Below are 14,317 nucleotides of genomic sequence, written 5' to 3'. Positions count from 1 at the left end.
GCTTTTTGTCTATCTTTAGACACAGCAAGGTCTAAGAAGTCTGTGGCTGACTTCCTTCTCTGCTCTTGCTTACAGAAAGGATCAGACTCCTCCACAGTATTTTAAACCCTTCACTAGTCCTGGTGGGACACATTCTAAAGACGAAGGCAAGTCACATGGCAGATGAGGAACTCCAGTTACTGGCCATGAAAAGAGTCTCCCAGCCCAACTCTCCCAGGAGTCTCTAAGAAACCTGAAAAACTACATGAAGGCTGCAACTGTAAAAACTTCGCTGTAGTTTTATATGTAACAAAGACTGTTTATTTTACTGTTTTCAAAACTTAGAAACCAATGCCTAGAGTTTGAAAAGATAATGAGGAAGGTCAGAGACAATGTAACAACACAGCAGAACCTTACACATAAAACTCCAAAAAAATTGCTTCGCCCTGAGGGGAAAAACCTGACAAATTCTTGTTGAATTTCCCTTCTTCCTTAATGCGGCTTATTTTCTGATGATATGTATGACACTTGGACACAAACTATTCTAATATCTTCAATGATGACTACTGAATTTTGAAAGTGCAATCAGTTTTCATTTGCAATTCTCTTCATTCTATTCCACAAAGAGGTGTTCCTCATGTATTCAGTTCTCATCTCTATGAAAATGAACACCAAATAGAAGTTTTCTTCACAAAAATAGCTCAAGTGCAAGAGACAAATCATATAAATGACATTATTAATCTTTCAACATTACTAGGCTATCAAAAAGGTTATAAATTGCACCTCTGGTTCAACCCTCTCTAAAATAAATTAGTTTGTTCTCTTTTAAAGACAAGATTAACAGTCTGGTAATTTTTGAATTATTACCTTTTTTTTTTCTATTTTGTCACTAAGTTATTATCCCCATGGGCTATTTTCTACAAAAGTGACTTCAGTTTGTCAGTTATGCAAGGAATTAAACTGTCCTTTCCATTCTTCAGCTTATTAACGCAGTCCCTAATTTTATCTTTCTAGAAGAATTATTTTAGGATGTTGAAACAAAATATTTACTTAAAATTTAAAGTACACATTTAAAATACTTGCATTTCAAGATAAGGTAGATGTTTACAACATGTATTTAAAGAAAGAAAATACAGTGTACTGGAAGCCCCAGATTATTTCTTCATGAGTTTTACTTTCTTACACTAAATGGAAATTATAATGACTAATAAATAGGGTAATATTTCATATATTGGACCCATATTTGAAACACACACTTTCAAACTGAAATGCCTCCTATAAAATGAAATTTAACAAGAAAACCAAGAAGAGTCTTCCTACCCATCCCATTCCATATTTATAATATTGTTTGGCATTACTTCTGTAATTTAAATGTAATTTCAGAGCACATTCAGAAGGCACTGAAGACCTGTGTGACACCACAATAAAGAACAACAAATATTTTCTTTGGGGTTTGTTGTTTAATAAGCATCACCTCTTAGTACTTCTGAAGAATACTCATAAGCGCTTTAAAAGCAAGCAGGTTACACAGTCACTATGTCAATTGGCAATTTGAATGCAAACAAGTAAAAAATATGCTTAATACAACTTCAGAAACAAAGCAAGCACCTTAGCTTTACTAAAGTCATCCAATGCATAGCCCCTACTGAAAAATATTTGACAAATTATAAATTATTACATTGAGAAAAATATAGTAGTGTAATAATTTAAAGTCCCTTAGCTAAAATCACCACAAAGACAGAGCTAAGATCTCTCTAAAACACATGCCCCAATTTACAAATATCGAAAATTTCAAAGGTGATTCTTCATGACTGGGAGAAGGAAGTGGCTGAGGCATGATCTTTAAAAACTAAGTTATTGAGGGAAAAGAAGGAAAATTAAGCAAAATTTCCTAAAAAGAAGAGAGCGCAGAACTAATAAAAAGAGTGCACTAAATACATAATGTATATGGAGAAAATAAAAAAACAAGTTTTTATACTATTTACTGCAAAATAGTAAGTTAATGCAAAATTAATAATGAAGGCTTAATCCAAAAAAGGTATTACAAGAACTAGCTACAGATTTCTGTAGTACATGATAATACACCTTCCTTTCTTTTTGCAATACAGAACTCTCTAATGAAAGAAGTTTTCTTTTTTTTTTTTTAGAAAAAAAGAAGAGAAAAAAACTAAGCCAGTAAGGTTTTTTAACAAAAGCCAACAAAGAAACCACAACAGTCTGAATAAATTAACCGTAGGAACAATTATTAACAAAGTGTTAAATTGCTAACAATTCTTGATAGTTATGTATAGAAAACTTTTTTCTCCATTCATGGAGGATCCTCCTTTTTGGAGGCTCTTTTCAGATATTTTTTGCAAGTATAAGAGCAGGTAGCAAGCATTGTCAAATCCTGTACTAAAAGGCAGCAGAATTCTGATAATAGCTTTTGATTCTGAATCTAAATTAGATCACAAGGTGGAACATTTTTTCATTGAAAATGCATTTTGGACTGTTATTTCTTCTTGGACAATTTTAATGCCAAAGTAGAACAACCTACTCATGAAAAAAAAAAAAAGTTTTTAGTTTTTTTTTCTTATGTAGGTTCTTTATATCTATCTTTTTAAACCAGGAAAGAAACTAAACCATATGGCCTGACTAAAAGCCAGGTTCATACTTGCCTTAGAAAATTTTAGCAATATGCATGCTTATAAAATACAGAAATTGTGTATCAGGACATACTTAGGTGCATAACCATTTGAAAATTAAAATCTTACTATTATTTTTAAAAACTGCACAAATTTATCACTACTGATGTAACATGTATATTTATCATGACATGGCAATAGCAGTTGGCATTTGGCTTTTATTACAATGTATAATATAAAATATTGATAAGCTGGTACTAACATGCTACTGTGTTTTTTGCATATCAATTCCTACCAATCATTTCTTCCCATATATTTTCTTTCCTTTAAAATACTTCTAGTCCAAGGGTATTTATATCAGGTTTCTACCAATAGCATGATCGGAAATGTAAAGTCCTTTTGAGGCAGAAGGCTGCAAACAAAATAGCAGTCTGAAAAAACCCTAAGTAAACAGGATGCCCTTCATATATTTACCTGCTGCAGTATCCACGAACTGTCACAGAGAAATATATGAGGCTCTATATCTCAGGAATTTCTACACCAGAATGCTACAATTTTAGATATTGGCAGTGATAGGTCTTGTATTATTTAGGCAATTGATCAAATATATCTGTAGAATGTTTCCTTTTCTACAGCAGGGAAGATCCTATGTATACCTGAATTTTAGAGCAAATAATTTATGAGTAGTCTAGAAATCTGATAACCAACTCCCATCTTCCAAATTTTTCTCTTTTCCCTAATAATTGAAGTAATTTTTACTTTTGCTTTGATTTTTTTCAGTTTATTTATTTCAACTTGATGTCTAAAAAGCACAGTTCCATTTAATTTTGTGGAATTTTAGCTTATATTTTATTTTTCTTCCCCTCTTTGTATAATTTGACTGCATCAAATATTTATTTCACTTTTAATACCAAATGACATATTATTGGACATTTATCTTAACATTAGAATTTCAGCAAATAATTCTTATGTTAAGCCATAGCCTGACAGTTGGAAAAAAAGTGTGAATCTTAGCTTTCTTTTTTATGAGACTAAGTGGTAGAAAGATTGTTGTCTCTCTTGAGTTTGTGTCAGCATTTAATAAACCTGCCATTTTATAGGTATCATAAGTTCTTTCATTAGAAATCTCTATGTTATGTAGAAAGTGCTATGCTTTCTGCATAATGCCCTTTAACAGTCAGACATATTCTTCCATTTGAAGCACTCACTGGTAACCTGAACAGGACCTCTTTACCTCAGAGACCACTGAGAGATAAGCTATTCCAGCCTTCAAGACCTTGAAAGAATTACTATAGCACTTTCCTGAACTCTTCCTCATTTGTAACCTCCCTTCTGAAGTAAAGAAACCAGAACCAGACGTGTTGTTCCAGTAACACTCTCCCTTCCATATAACGGTAATAGCACTTTTCAATACCTACACTGTATTTTTCCAGATATGCATTTAAGGATCCTCATTTTTCAAAACTTTCAAAAAAATTCCTTAATGAAAGAAGGAGAGGGAGTTGAAGTCAGAAAAACACAGAGTGGGGCTGGAAGACTGAAAGCTTTAGTTCACACTGTGAGATAATTACGCTGCCACTTCTCAGATTTCTCAAACATTTTCAGAAGCATCACTTTGCAAAACAAAGCTTTTCCTCCCCTTTCAACCTATGTTATTTCATCTTTGATACACAACATGATTTAGCATAAAACCCACCTTGTTCAAATAAACCCAACTGCTGAGCAAGTTGTTCTGCTTAGCTAAAACTTACTGATCTTTCATTAATGGGCAAATAGAATAGATTTTTGGTTTGGTTTTCACAGTTTTACTCCAAAATCCATAGCCATTTCCTTCCATCCCCACCATAATCAGTGTTGTACTGCTAGACATGTGCAGCAAATATACAGCAGATAAACTGACTTGTCAAACATGCTCCTTACTTGCAGGAAGAGCATGTGCTTTTATACAGATGCAGTTCCATAAAACAAGACTGCATGGCAGGAAATCTTTAGACAAAACTGTAAAAAAATAAGAATTATCAAGATTATAAATATATACATATGCATCACAAAATCAGTGACACTGGCAACTAAATTAAAAAGTTTTAAAGCATGTGTCTTTACAAAACAACAGCAGAAGGTTACAGGGGAAGTTCAGATTCATATAAGGAAGACATTCTTTACTGTGAGGGTGGTGAGGCACTGGAACAGGTTGCCCAAATAAATAGTAAATGCTCCGTCCCTGGCAGCATTCAGGGCCAGGCTGGACAGAGCCTTGGGAGATATGGTCTAGTGTGAGGCATCCCTGCCCATGGCAGGCAGGTTGGAACTAGATGATCTTAAGGTCCTTTCCAACCCTAATCATTCTATGATTATGTGTACTTATTTTTAAATTACACAAAATGTCAGAGTTTACTGATGACAACCTAAATCACATATGAGCATCCTGACCCCTAAAGCTTCATTAGTGAAGTAAGCTTGAAGCCTTTGCTGTCTATCCACATGTTCTTCTTCTAGGGAGACTCCAAGTTTCAGGGAATTTTCTGAATCTCACTTCTGACCAGAGTATGAGGTAAAGGATACTCCAATGTATTTACTGAGAATTAATATTGTCGAGGTGAGTATCTCCAGAGAGGACGCCTTTAACACCGGAGCGGGCGGAAGCACAGCGTCCAGGAGCCTCAGTTCGGAGCGACAAGAGCGACCGACGGAGCCTCAAGCCCTCGACAGGACTCGCCCACCAGCCGGCAGCTCAGCTCACGCGAGCAGCTGACTCACAGGGGGCGGTGCCAGGAGTGACGGCACCAGCCCTCAGTGGGGAAAAACCCACCCCAGGGAGCGCGGCGAACAGGGCGGGCAAACAGGGCGTGGCACGTCAGTCAGGAATAGACGCGGCAGTTCGCGCAGGCAGGGCGAGCAGGCAGCGGGCGGGGCGGGCAGTACTCGCCTCAGGAGCAGGGCCCGCGCTGGGAGCTCTGCCCCGGCGGTGGCCAGCGTAGGCACCCAGACAGAGCCGATGAGAGGGGAGGCTGCGGCGCAGACCTCGGAGTGTAGAAAGTGCCTCGACTGGTCTCTTGAGGCGAGGATGCACAATGGACAGGGCTGCACTCGGTGCGCCCTGGTGGAGGTCCTCCTGCAGCAGGTGGCTGAGCTGCGGGAGGCTGTTGGAGAGCTAAAAGATGCCAAGGAAGCTGAGAGGAAGCTGGGCTGCTTGCTCCAGGCCCAAACTGTGCAGGGGCTGCGAACGTCCAGCACTGCTCATATAGGAAAGAAGGAGGGCAGCAACCCAGGAAGCTGGGAATTAGTCACGAGAAAAACGAACAAAAAAGGAGGAAGAGGACAATTAACAACAAGGGGCTTCCTCCTAAATCTGATGTCCCCACCCAGAACTGCTTCGCAGTTCTGCAGGGGACTAATGAGAGAGCACCCACCACACCTAATGAGCATCCTGCTGATGCACCAGTAAAGAGGATCGCTACTGGTGCCTCCAGGAAAAAGCAGAGGGTTATAGTAGTAGGGGACTCTACTTTGAAAGGCACAGAGGCACCATCTGCCGGCCTGATCCAGTCTCGAGGGAGGTGTGTTGCCTGCCAGGGGCTCGGATTGGGGATGTTGCTGAGAGGCTGCCTGCTCTAGTAAGTCCTGCTGACTATTACCCCCTTCTAGTGGTCCATGTGGGTGCTAGAGATATAGATAGCAGTAGCCTGGAGAACATTAAGAAGGACTGCAGAGCCCTGGGAGAGGTGGTTTGGGGCTCTGGAGCTCAGATAGTTTTTTCATCGATTCTCCAGGACAAAGGGGAGGACCTTAAAAAAGCTAGGTGCGTTTGGCAGGTTAATAAATGGTTAGAATGGTGGTGGTGGTGCCATAGTCAGGGGTTTGGCTGTTTAGAACATGGGGCTCCATTTGGGTGGCCAGATCTACTGGAGGCTGGTGGAGCTGGTCTGACAAAGAAGGGGAAGAGCTGTTTTGGTAGGAGGCTTGCCAGGCTGGTTAAGAAAGCTTTAAACTAGATGTGTTGGGGGAGGGGAGCATTGATCCATCCCAACACTCCTGGTCAGTTGCCAGCACCTGTAATAAGTGCTTGGAGTGATGTAGAGGTGTTCCAGCTGCCCCAGCCATTGAGTCGGCTGCATTTGGAGCTCGGCTAAGGTGCCTCTATACAAACACCCATAGTATGCGGAACAAGCAAGAGGAATTAGAGATGTGTGCAAGGCTACGGGAATATGATGTCATTGGTATCACAGAAACATGGTGGGATGGCTCCTATGACTGGAGTGTCGGTATGGAAGGTTACAGTCTGTTTAGAAAAGACAGGCCAGGCAGACGGGGAGGGGCCGTTGCTATCTATGTCAGTGATAGGCTAGAGAGTATGGAACTCTGTCTGGGGACGGGTGACGAGGTAACAGAGTGTTTGTGGGTCAGGATCAAGGGGAAAACAGCAATGGGGGACATTACGGTGGGGATCTGTTACAGGCCGCCTGATCAAGAGGACTCTGTGGATGAAGCGCTCTACAGACAGATAGGAGCAGCCTCACGCTCACAGGCCCTTGTCCTCATTGGGGACTTCAACCGTCCTGACATCTGTTGGAGGGATGGTACGGCCCGGCACAAGCAATCCAGGAGGTTCCTCAATTGTGTGGAAGACAACTTCCTCTTTCAAGCAATAGAGGAGCCGACAAGGAGAGGTGCCATGCTGGACCTTGTGCTCACCAACAGGGAGGGACTGGTTGGAAATGTGACGCTCCAGGGCAGCCTTGGCTCTAGTGATCACGAGATGGTTGAGTTTGAGATTCTCAGGACAGTGAGAAGAGCATGCAGCAAGCTCACTGCCCTGGACTTCAAGAAAGCAGACTTTGGCCTCTTCAGGAACCTCCTTAGTAAGGTTTCATGGGATACAGTCCTAGAGGGCAGGGGGGCCCAAGACTGCTGGTCGATATTCAAGGATCACCTGCTACGTGCTCAAGAGTGTTGCATCCCGACTAGAAGAAAGTGCAGCAGGAGGGCCAGGAGACCTCCATGGATGGACAAGGAGCTGCTGAGGAAACTTAGAGGGAAGAAAGAAGCGTATAGAAGGTGGAAGCAAGGACAGGCGGCCTGGGAAGAATATAGGAGCATTGCCCGGGAAGCTAGGGACCAGGTTAGGAAAGCTAAGGCCTAACTAGAATTAAGTTTGGCAAGGGATGTAAAAGATAACAGGAAAGGATTCTATAGATACGTAGCAAATAAAAGAAAGACTAGGGACAATGTGGGCCCTCTCCAGAAGCTATCAGGAGAACTGGCTACCATGGATTTGGAGAAGGCTGAGGTTCTTAATGACTTCTTTGCCTCCATCCTCACCAGCAAATGCTCTGACCACACCACGAAAGTCTTGGAAAGCAGATGAAGGGACTGTGAAAATGAAGACCTTAGGCCCACTGTAGGAGAGGATCAGGTTCGAGACCATCTTAAGAACCTGAACGTGCACAAGTCCATGGGACCTGATGAAATCCATCCATGGGTCCTGAAGGAGCTGGCGAATGAAGTTGCTAAACCACTGTCCATCATATTCAAAAAATCCTGGCAGTCAGGTGAAGTTCCCGATGACTGGAAGAAGGGTAATATAACCCCCCTTTTCAAGAAGGGGAAGATGGAAGACCCAGGGAACTACAGACCAGTCAGCCTCACCTCTGTGCCTGGCAAAATCATGGAACAGTTTCTCCTGGAAAACATGCTAAGGCACATGAAAAACAACAAGGTGGTTGGTGACAGCCAACATGGCTTCACTAAGGGGAAATCCTGCCTGACCAATTTGGTGGCCTTCTGTGATGGAGCCACGGAACTGATGGACAGGGGCAGAGCAGTTGACGTCATCTACCTGGACTTGTGCAAAGCGTTCGACACTGTCCCGCATGACATTCTTGTCTCTAAATTGGAGACACATCAATTTGATAGATGGACCACTCGCTGGATCAAAAACTGGCTCAATGGCTGCACGCAAAGAGTTGTGGTAAATGGCTCGATGTCCAGTTGGAAACCTGTAACGAGTGGTGTCCCTCAGGGATCGGTGTTGGGACCGGTCCTGTTCAACATATTTGTCGGCGACGTGGACAGTGGGATTGAGTGCGCCCTCAGCAAGTTTGCCGACGACACCAAGCTGTGTGGTTCGGTTGATACGCTGGAGGGAAGGGATGCCATCCAGAGGGACCTTGACACGCTTGTGAGGTGGGCCGATGCCAACCTTATGAAGTTTAACCAAGCCAAGTGTAAGGTCCTACACCTGGGTTGGGGCAATCCCAGGCACTGCTACAGGTTGGGCAGAGAAGAGATTCAGAGCAGCCCTGCAGAAAAGGACTTAGGGGTGTTTGTTGACGAGAAGCTTAACATGAGCCGGCAGTGTGCGCTTGCAGCCCAGAAAGCCAACCGTATCCTGGGCTGCATCAAAAGAAGCGTGACCAGCAGGTCAAAGGAGGTGATCCTGCCCCTCTACTCTGCTCTTGTGAGACCTCACTTGGAGTACTGCGTACAGTTCTGGTGTCCTCAACATAAAAAGGACATGGAGCTGTTGGAGCGAGTCCAGAGGAGGGCCACGAGGATGATAAGAGGGCTGGAGCACCTCCCATATGAAGACAGGCTGAGAGAGTTGGGGCTGTTCAGCCTGGAGAAGAGAAGGCTGCGTGGAGACCTCATAGCAGCCTTCCAGTATCTGAAGGGGGTCTATAAGGATGCTGGGGAAGGACTCTTCCTTAGGGACTGTAGTGGTAGGACAAGGGGTACTGGGTTCAAACTTAAACAGGGGAAGTTTAGATTAGATCTAAGGAAGAAGTTCTTTACAGTGAGGGTGGTGAAGCACTGGAATGGGTTGCCCAGGGAGGTTGTGGATGCTCCATCCCTTGGCGGTGTTCAAGGCCAGGTTGGACAGAGCCTTGGACCACGTGGTTTAGGGCAAGGTGACCCTGCCCATGGCAGGGGGGTTGGAACTAGATGATCTTAAGGTCCTTTCCAGCACTTACTATTCTATGATTGTATGATTCTATGAATTGTCATTCTTCAGCACAGCAGTAAGCCTATTCACACACCAGCATAAGAGAGAGGCCTTCACAAAGTTTTTCACTGTGCAAAAAACCCATAGCAAATACAACTATTCTCCACTGAAATTATTGATGCAGGCATTAAACACAAAAGAAACATATCCAGTCTAATATTTAAATCCTCTCACTTTTGCAAGACTTTTTACTAATACATACACAGTAGAAATAGTTATTCAGTAGATATAGCTGGAATGAAAACTGGGATAAAGACCTATATCATAATTTCTCAGAGCCATATTTTGAAACAGAATCATATTTTAAATGTATCCTTTGTGTGAAGGAAGAGTAAAAGGAATGATAATCCCATTCGTGCCTAACTATCCAGGATGAATAAGACCACCAAATGTAATTAAATTTTTATTACTATACTATTCATAGAACTGAACTCAGAAAGTTGACATGATAAGGAGCTAGAATAAAACCTCAAAATGTAAACAGTAAAATGAAAAGCTAACAAAACTTTTGTTATTGGACAGTGACCATGCAATTTTGCTTTAAAAGATTAAGACTTTATTCAGAAAAAAACTCCAACTAAGATGCAGGAAATTTTATACAGCATGTGAACCATGGAATACAAGGAAGAAACCACAAAACTACTGATAATGCTTTATTGAAGAATAGATTTAAAGCACCAGGAAATTGCTTTGGAGGCAATAATAAATAAATAAAAGATAAAAAGAAAAAAAAGTTTGCCCTGATTAAACCCAACGCTGAGCAAGTAGCTAGTATATGAGATAACATTTAAAGATCATAGAAAGAAGGAAATAAGGTTGACCACAGGTCGTGAAAAATATTAATGTGAATTTTAAAACAGCATGTAATTATCAAGAAAATATATACAGTAATTAGAAAATATTACTAACATGAATATGTGCATATATAGATGATACAGTGCAGGTAAGTATTTTTAATTAGCTGTCTGATGTGGCTATATAAAAAACAAAATGAAAACACTGAAAAATATTTTTCATCTCCAACAGCAAGAGTGATGCATGTCAAATAATGATTTAAAATTTAATTTTTGTTAGCTGTTCTGCACTTTATTTATTGGAAAGCATGGCAATGAAAACATAACATCATATATTTCTAACTATAGACTATAACTTAGTCTACATAAGAAAAATACTGAGATTAGATCAACATTATGGAGTTATTAATGGGTAACATTTTAATAAATTAACACAGAATCACAAACTCTTAAGTTTGGGGGTGGCATGCTGCTGCTGAAGATGTAGATTTTGGCACAGTATACAAAACTGAGACCCTCTCTGCTAATGAATGGGAATGAAAAATATCTTTAGGTATCATACTAGGGTCTGGTATTTGTTTTTCTTTTTTAAATTGCCAATAAATGTCAGATTAAATTCAATTGTCATGCCAATGCAGGTATTTAGTGGGCTTCTCTAGATGAAATTATGTTATATATAATGAAGTGACCAAATAGAATGCACTTATATTGTACAATTTACATACTGTTCATTATTCCTGATAGAAACAAAATTTATATCCTGTTATGTTAGACAGGACATAAATAATAAAAACCTTTCTATCCTGGAAGCATAGAATATGAAAAAATAACTTCCCACTCCAACATTAACAGGTACAATACATGCAAACATCTGTTCATGACACAACTATATCTTTTTATTTGCACATTTAACCTAGCCAATACTCTTATAAATAGAAAACAAAAAGGAATTCCAGACAAAAAAATATAGGTCAAGAGTACCTTAACCCACTTGATTACTTAAAATTCTGTTCTATATCCAAAGGCCTCCATGCACTATGACAGTCACTTTATGCTGATTAATTTACTGAAAAACTTATCACAACCCTTCTTAATTTTCCCTGATTGCATTAGAAGTTGAAGCTTTCTTGGGAAAGAAAGGGAAGCAGAATAGAAAAGACAGGTTTGATAAGAACAAATTATAGGAGCAGGCATACCTTATTACAGCTGCATAGTAATGAGTAAAACTTTTACTCCAGGTTATAGGGCTGCATCAAAAGTGTGGCCAGCAGGCTGAGGGAGGTGATACGTCCCCTCTACTCAGCTCTCCTGAGACCCCACCTGGAGTACTGCATTCATCTCTGGGGCCCCCAACATAAGGGGGACGTGGACCAGCGACTAGAGGAGAACCACAAAGATGGTCAGAGGGCTGGAGCACCTCTCCTGTGAAGACGGGCTGAGAGAGCTGGGGTTGTTCAGCCTGGAGAAAAAAGGCTCAGGGGAGACCTTAGAGCAGCCTTCTAGTGCTTAAAGGGGGCCTACAAAAAGTCTGGAGAGGGACTTTTTACAACAGCAGGTAGTGACAGGGAAGGGGGAATGGCTTTAAACTGAAAGAGGGCAGATTTAGTTATTCAGAATAAATTCTTTATTGTGAGGGTGGTGAGTCACTGGAACACGTTGTCCAGAGAAGTTGTGGATGCCCCATTCCTGGAAGTGTTCAAGGCCAGGTTGGATGGGGCTTTGAGCAATCTGATTTAATGGAAGGTATCCCTGCCTATGACAGGGCGGTTGGAACTAGGTGATCTTTAAGGTTCCTTCCAACCCAAAGCATTCTGTGATCTATGATTTTACAGTCTTATATTGACGGGTTTATGGCCCTTTTAATTTGCGCTGGCAGTCATTCCTTGTGTTTGTAGTTTCACTCAACACACCGCAATATCTCAAATTAACTTTAATGTTATATCTCACTTTTTTCATTAACCACAAAAGGAATGGCTAACAAAGGCTTACAGAAAGGGGTGGGAGAAAGAGAGGAAAACAAAGGGATAGAATCCATTAGCTAAAACCTCAAACCGAGAGTGACTTGTACTGGTTTCACTCTGGAAACACACACATATAGAGAAAGATGAGCCAAGACAGTCAAAGTATTTCTGTGGATGCTTTATTCAAGGAAACCAGCCACTTGTTATTCTGGTGAAGTGTGAGCTGGGTTTGGTTGCTACTTCTGTGTTGCTTAAAATCTGGAGCCATTATTTTAATTCCACTTCACATTTTAGCCTTTACATTCCTTAATACCACACCACTAAGAAAAGGGCAATTTACACCTAACACAAGTTTCTAACTAACTGCTCAATCCACTATCCTTTGGTTTATAAAGCATTAAAGTTTTACTGACAATTACCTTTCTCCAGAGCTACATACGGGGATTGAATTATCTCTCAGGCTACTTCTGATGATCCAGAGAGACTAAAGCTCTTAAGGATCCTATTTGAGACAATGGTGAACAATCACTGTGCTATGTGATGTGGTGATCTTACATACCAAAATTTTTATGTAGCAAAGAATTACAGAATACATTCTGCATATCAGCAAGAGGAGCTTTAAGAAGATAGGAGTAGTCAAGGTGTAGACATCAAAGGATCCCTAACAATCTCAGTAAGAAACAGAGCTGGGCTGAGGATTAGACTGTGTCTTTAGGCATTCTGCTAAATGAAGACTTACTAGGTGATCTCCTTCTACGTGCAGTAATTGCAGAGATTGGGTCACATAACACTGACACACTATAAGGTCTATGCTTAAACTGCTTGGCAGGCACACAGAATTCAAAATGACCGTAGGGTTGCTCTTATCCTAAGCTTTTTTTTCTAGTACTGGAACATTTTCGTAGTTTGTTTTTTACAAATTCTTTCAGAATTTCCATAAACTTCTTATAGACACCAGACTCTTCACTTCTGTACCAGCTCTTCTGCCAATACTACGTATTGAGGCAAGACCACCCCCCCAGTTCTTATGACACTTCTAATTTATCTGTAGATCTCATTGGCCACATTGAGGTAATAATTTTGTGTGACTGTCTGTCCTTTTCACTAACAACTGTTTTCTAAAACCAGACTCTTAACTAGCATGCAAACTCTGTTCCACATATACTACATGTTTGGTTGCAGTAAAATACATATTTTATAACTATCTAGCAGTTCCAAGTAACTATTCTTTCAGAAAATCTGGGTCATTCTTTCACAAAATCTGGGTCACAAAATCTAGAAAGATTTTATATAATCTTCTCTATTATTAATGGAAGGTAGTTAACATTGTCCAACAAGTACTTGTTCCTGAGGGCACACTTTCTGATGACTTTGCAGTAACAAATTGTCAAAATTTACTTCAACTTTTCAATACAGCCAATGCATTCTTTTAGTTCTGTACAAGTATATGGTTTGGGTTTGAATCAAGATGACATATTGGAAGTAAAGTAAACATGTTGTGTTCTTTTTCTGTATTAGATCTGTAATACTGCCAAAAATGTAATAAGGTTATTTAACAAGATCTATTTTTTAGAAAAATATGTTGAATGGCATTGATTTTTACCTTCTAATTCCCTTTTGGCAGAGTTCTTAAAATATTGGCTAGACAATTTTCCTGCTACTGCAGACTAAGAAATTCTGATCCAAGGATTGATTTTAGTTAGCTTGCTTCCACCTTTGTTTTTCTTCATAAATCTAAGCACTCTGACATTTCTTCAGAAAAGCAGCTACTCCCACCCTAAAGAAAGCTACCACCATGGTTAAAATACTGCTTTTTCTTCAGATAATAAAGTTCAAATTTTCAGATGAGACCAATGTTTTGCCTCCATCCACAGGAACACCACCTGGGGACTTCTGTCACAATAGTAGATCTTCTAAGAGCCTGTAAATATTCCTTTTTCCTCATTAGCACAATAA

General features: G+C 40.4%; 1 protein-coding gene across 1 annotated transcript in view; it reads right to left on the bottom strand.

Annotated features, from left to right (window-relative positions):
- The window catches only part of CFAP47 (cilia and flagella associated protein 47), a 295,005-nt gene that overhangs the window by 148,629 nt on the left and 132,059 nt on the right, over positions 1-14,317 (bottom strand). Inside the window, exon 46 of the mRNA XM_030477406.1 lies at positions 7,057-7,063. Within this exon, the coding sequence (XP_030333266.1) occupies positions 7,057-7,063 (7 nt within the window). The remainder of the gene's footprint in view (positions 1-7,056; positions 7,064-14,317) is intronic.

The sequence above is a fragment of the Strigops habroptila genome, chromosome 2 (assembly GCF_004027225.2).
Source record: "Strigops habroptila isolate Jane chromosome 2, bStrHab1.2.pri, whole genome shotgun sequence".
Lineage (NCBI taxonomy): Eukaryota > Metazoa > Chordata > Aves > Psittaciformes > Psittacidae > Strigops > Strigops habroptila.
The sequence above is the reverse complement of the archived record's forward strand: the minus strand, read 5'-3'. Positions and strand labels throughout refer to the sequence as shown.